Source organism: Otolemur garnettii, unplaced genomic scaffold, assembly GCF_000181295.1.
Source record: "Otolemur garnettii isolate 467f Iridium unplaced genomic scaffold, OtoGar3 scaffold00144, whole genome shotgun sequence".
Lineage (NCBI taxonomy): Eukaryota > Metazoa > Chordata > Mammalia > Primates > Galagidae > Otolemur > Otolemur garnettii.
In genome coordinates this window covers 4,208,448-4,213,309 of record NW_003852539.1, presented here as the reverse complement: position 1 = coordinate 4,213,309, position 4,862 = coordinate 4,208,448, and the positions used below count along the sequence as shown (strand labels likewise).

The window sequence follows — 4,862 nt, the reverse complement described above, 5'->3', positions numbered from 1 at the left end:
CTGCCACAACGCCCAGCTATTTTTTGGTTGCAGCCATCATTGTTGTTTGGCGGGCCCAGGCTGGGGATTCAAACCCCGCCACCTTAGGTGTATGTGGCTGGCGCCTTAGCCACTTGAGCCACAGGCACTGAGCCAAGTACTTGATTTTTAAAAGGAGTTTCCATGTCTTCACCTCTAATCTCTAAGATATAGAGTTATATCTACCTTTGTGGGTTATTGAAAAGATTAGCGGTAAAGCGTATAAAACATCTCAAAGGGTAGTGCTCTATCTACTCAAACAGTGATACATTTTAAAGTGATTATCAAGAGTCTGACACTGGTACAAAAAGTTTTTATTATCAGCATAGTACAGTATTCAAGGATTTTATCAAGCGATCTTCAAAGTATATTTCCTCCAAGGAGAGCAAGTCTTTTTTATGGGATACACACATGTGTACCATGCCTAGGAAAGACCTAATCTCTGGTTTTTACTGCCCTTCTCTTTTCTCTCCTTCTCGTCTTCCTCTTTACATTCGGAAGCTCCTTCTTTACATCTAAGTTCTTTTTGTAAACAATCCTTACAACTAATCAGTTGAGTGCTGTAGTTTCCTCTTTATAAAATTATTAGACTTTTCTAGGACTTCTCTGTTTCTTCATAGAGGTTTTCCATTTTTTTCCCTCCACATGGCTCTTTTTATTAATTGACTCATTTTAGGGGCCGCTTAGTTGGCTGGGGATAAGAAAATGTTGAAAAACACAGCAAATAAGACACAAGCCAGGTAAGCAGCAATTGCGATCCAGAACCTTGGGTCTTTCAGGAGAGCTTTATCAAAGCTGCTAAACACGGTGTAACCTATGGACATTCCAGCAAATCCACCGGCAATATGAGCTGCGAAAGACACCTTTGGAGAAAAGGGCAGGAAATGGAAGTAAGTGAAGAAAATGCTAATTACGTATTTAGGTTGCATCTCTCTTAGTCAAACACAGAAACCATCACAGTCAAACAAGAGTCCTCCAAATCTGGAGAACTAGGGGTTAGGCAGAAGAGACACAAAACTCCAAATGCTCAGAGAGACAGAGATGTTCTAGAACGTGCAAAGCTAAAAGTCATTTTCACCCGTTCTCTGAGTGAACAAGACAGAGTCATTGTTTCTCATTCTTGATCATCACTGCATTTGGGATTGTTCAGTATAATTGCAACCAAGAGAATAGGAGTTGAGTTGCCATAAGGGATCTCTATAGAAACATAATCTGATCCCACATAAATGGGATGTCAGAATTAAAATGCAAGTAGTAACATAATACACACATCCTCAAACAGAAACTACCAAATTTAAGAACTAATCCCAGCAAAACTGGAAGTCTTTGTCAGTTGTTTTTTAGAGACAGGGTCTCACTCTATCGCCCTTGGTAGAGAGCTGTGGTGTCACACAGCTCACAGCAACCTCCAACTCCTGGGTTTAGGCGATTCTCTTGCCTCAGCCTTCCGAGTAGCTGGGACTACAGGCGCCCGCCACAATGCCTGGCTATTTTTTTGTTGCAGTTTGGCCAAGGCTGGTTTCGAACCTGCCACCCTTGGTATATGAGGCCGGCACCCTACCCACTGAGCCACAGGCAATGCCCCTTTGTCAGTTTTTGTGATGAATGCATATGGACTGAAATTTTCACTGCTGTTTCCCAATCAGCTTTTTCTTCTCTGTGAACAGGGCACTTCACCTCTTATAGAATAGCTGGTAATATGGCAGGTTGAGCCTCGTGGTCAGAGATATGGGAGAGTTAAATGATAAGGACCATCCAACAGTATGATTTCCTCAGGAATTTTCTTCCAAATGAAAGCTTGACTTCCCTAAATCACAGAGTGCTAACTCCCCATTTAATGACCCCTTTTCATGGGTAAATTAAAAGAAGAAACCAAACTCACCGGAGACCCGTTTGCAGGGACAAAGAACCTTCTGTAGAGAGCAAATCCCATGTCTGACAGAACTAGAAGGAAAAACACCCCAATGAAGCCTCAGGATCTCCACTACTATGCACCAAATGTTTTTGGTTCCCATAATAGTAACAGCTAACATTTATTGAGACTTAGTCTGTAAGAGCTGTACATATGTCATTAACTAATTGATCCTCATGACAACCCTGTGAAGTAGATACTATTAGTATCCCATTTTATAGATTCATTCATCCAGATACTTATCGATCATCGTCTGTGTCAGGCATTATTCTAGGTGGTAGATACACAGCAATGGACAGATCAGACAGCTTTCCTCATGGAGCTCGCAGTCCAGTGGGGACACAGAGATGAGTAAGTAAAACACGCGTTATGTCAAATGGTGCTGAGTGCTAAGGAGAAAATACAAAGAGAGGAAAAAGAACTAACAGTGCCTGGTGTAGGATGTGATCTTTGGGGGGAACCAAGGCTCACTGTGTCGCCCTGGGTAGAGTGCTGTGGCATCATTGTGGCTCATAGCAACCTCAAACTCCTAGGCTCAAGCAATCCACCACCTCAGCCTCCTGGAGTGCTGGGATTACAGGCATGAGCCACTATCCCTGACTGTGATTTTTTTCTTTTTAATGGGAAGGTCAGGAAGGATCTCTTTGAGAATATGACATTGGACAGAAATAAAGGAGCAAGCCACACTGATATTTGAAATAAGAGTCTTCCAGGCAGAAGAGCATGTGCAAGTCCCTTCAGGCAGGAATGTGCCTGGTGTGTTTGATGAACACTAAGGCAATTGATCTTGCTGGAATAATGGTTTTCAAAGTGTGGTTCTCTCCAAGGCCAGCAGCGTCTGGGAACTTACCGGAAATTAAAATTCTTAGACCCACCCTAGGTCTACTGAACTAGAAACCCCGAGGGAAGGACTCAGCATTTCTAACTAACACTTAGGTAGAAAACACAGCATTCTGTACTTTAGCAAGACCTCCAGGTGACTCTGGGCTACAGGTAGGGATGAAGTAAGTGATGGGAATGGGGAAGTAGCAGGGCCCAGATCATGTAGGGGCCTCATGGGCCATTTTAAGGGCTTGACATGGCGTGATAAGAAGACTTTGAAAGCTTTTGACCACAGGAATGACATGATTTGATGTCTGTTTTTAAAAGATCACTCAGGGCTTGGCGCCTGTAGCACAGTGGTTACAGTGCCTGCCACATACACCAAGGGTGGCAGGTTCAAACCCGGCCCAGGCCAGCTAAACAACAATGACAACTGTAACAAAAAATAGCTGGGCACTGTGGTGGGCGCCTGTAGTCCTGGCTACTTTGGAGGCTGAGGCAAGAGAATCACTTAAGCCCAAGAGTTTGAGGTTACTGTGAGCTGTGATTCCATAGTACTCTACCGAGGGCAACATAGTGAGACTGTCTCAAAAAAAAAAAAAAGAAAAATCACTCTGGATGCTCCCATAGGGGAGCAGGAACCAGAACAGGGAGGCCAGGTAGAAGAACACTATTGCAGCAATCCAAATGAGGAACGATGGTGGCGTTTTATACGTACAGGAACCAAGACCAGCCCCAGTGGCTCATACCAGTAATCCTAACACTTTGAGAGGCCCAGGTGGATAGAATGCGTGACCTCAGGAGTTCAAGATCAACCCGAGCTAGAGCGAGACCCTGTCTTTAAAAACAGCCTAGCATTGTGGCAGGTGCTTATAGTCCCAGCTACTTGGGACTGAGGCAAGAGGATCACTTGAGTCCAAGAGTTTAAGGTTGCTGTGAGCTATGACACCATGGCACTCTACTCAAGATGACAGAGTAAGACTCTCGAAAGGAGAAGACAGAAGAGGAGGGGAGGGGAAGGGAGGGGAGGAGAGGAGAGGAGAGACAAGGTAAAAAGCAAGAAACCACGAATCCATCATGCTAATTCCCTCTCTTTTACCATCAGGACTGCTGAAGACAGGCCAGGAAAGGACCGTCTCCAATAGAACTGTGAAAGCCAGAACTTAGACATTCTTTAAGCCAGATCTGTGCCACAGAAGAATCTTCCAATTTATTGGCCTAGAAAAACTCTGCTGTACATGTAGGACGCTCGGAAACATCTCTTACAGATATCACATTCCACCCCCATCTCGCAATTCCCTGTGCTCTACTTAGTGAGCTGCTGTGTCCTAGGAGATGGAAAGACCTAGTCCTTGCCTGTGGGAAAATAGCATCAGGACCGTGTGTTCTGGTTAGTTCCCCCTTCAATATCGTATTGATGTTGAAGTCACTGGACAGAAATTGAGGTCGAGGAAGTACTCAATATTAATTTCATTGTAATTGACTATTACACATAGTGCTGAATAAATTAGGCTGTATCATATTTTCAATCAATTGTGTTTCCTGTTCCAGTGTAAATAATACACAGAGAAGACTGAAAGTGTGAGAAAACCACTGCCAGACAGGGGCAGACTTCCCCGGAAACTATTACTTCTGTCTGGTCTTCCACAATCGGAGGCCTCCTCTCAAAAAAAACAACTTTGTAACAGTTAGCATGTGAATATCTGGTTTATCTTTCCCCCTTCCTATATCTCGCCTGGCTTTTTCTTCTTTCTGCTTCTTTAGGGGAGTTTGCTTCTGGGTTGCTGCAGCCTCTAAACTGAGACATATCTTCCCCACTCCAAAAGAATCCCTAATTCCAAAGAGTTGCCTTTATACGGATTTTGTAAAAGATGAAAATGTGAGATTTCTTTAACTTTTCCCAAAGAAAAGCTCTGTTGCTTAGTTAGAAAATACATTCCCCTTGGTGGCGCCCATAGCTCAGTGGGTAGGGCGCTGGCCATGTACACTGGCTGGTGGGTTCAAACCCGGCCCGAGCCAGCTAAAACAACAATGGCAACAACAACAACAACAAATAGCCAGGTGTTGTGGCAGGTGCCTATAGTCCCAGCTACTTGGGAGGCTGAGGCAA

At 44.1% G+C, this 4,862-nt stretch overlaps 1 protein-coding gene across 1 annotated transcript in view; it reads right to left on the bottom strand.

The window, feature by feature from the left end:
• Window positions 1–701: 701 nt before the first annotated feature.
• RHBDL2 (rhomboid like 2) overlaps window positions 702–4,862 on the bottom strand; it is a 45,402-nt gene continuing 41,241 nt past the window's right edge. Inside the window, exons 9-10 of the mRNA XM_012810869.1 lie at window positions 1,901–1,962; window positions 702–881 (exon numbers count right to left, since the gene is read on the bottom strand). Of these exons, the coding sequence (XP_012666323.1) occupies window positions 702–881; window positions 1,901–1,962 (242 nt within the window). The remainder of the gene's footprint in view (window positions 882–1,900; window positions 1,963–4,862) is intronic.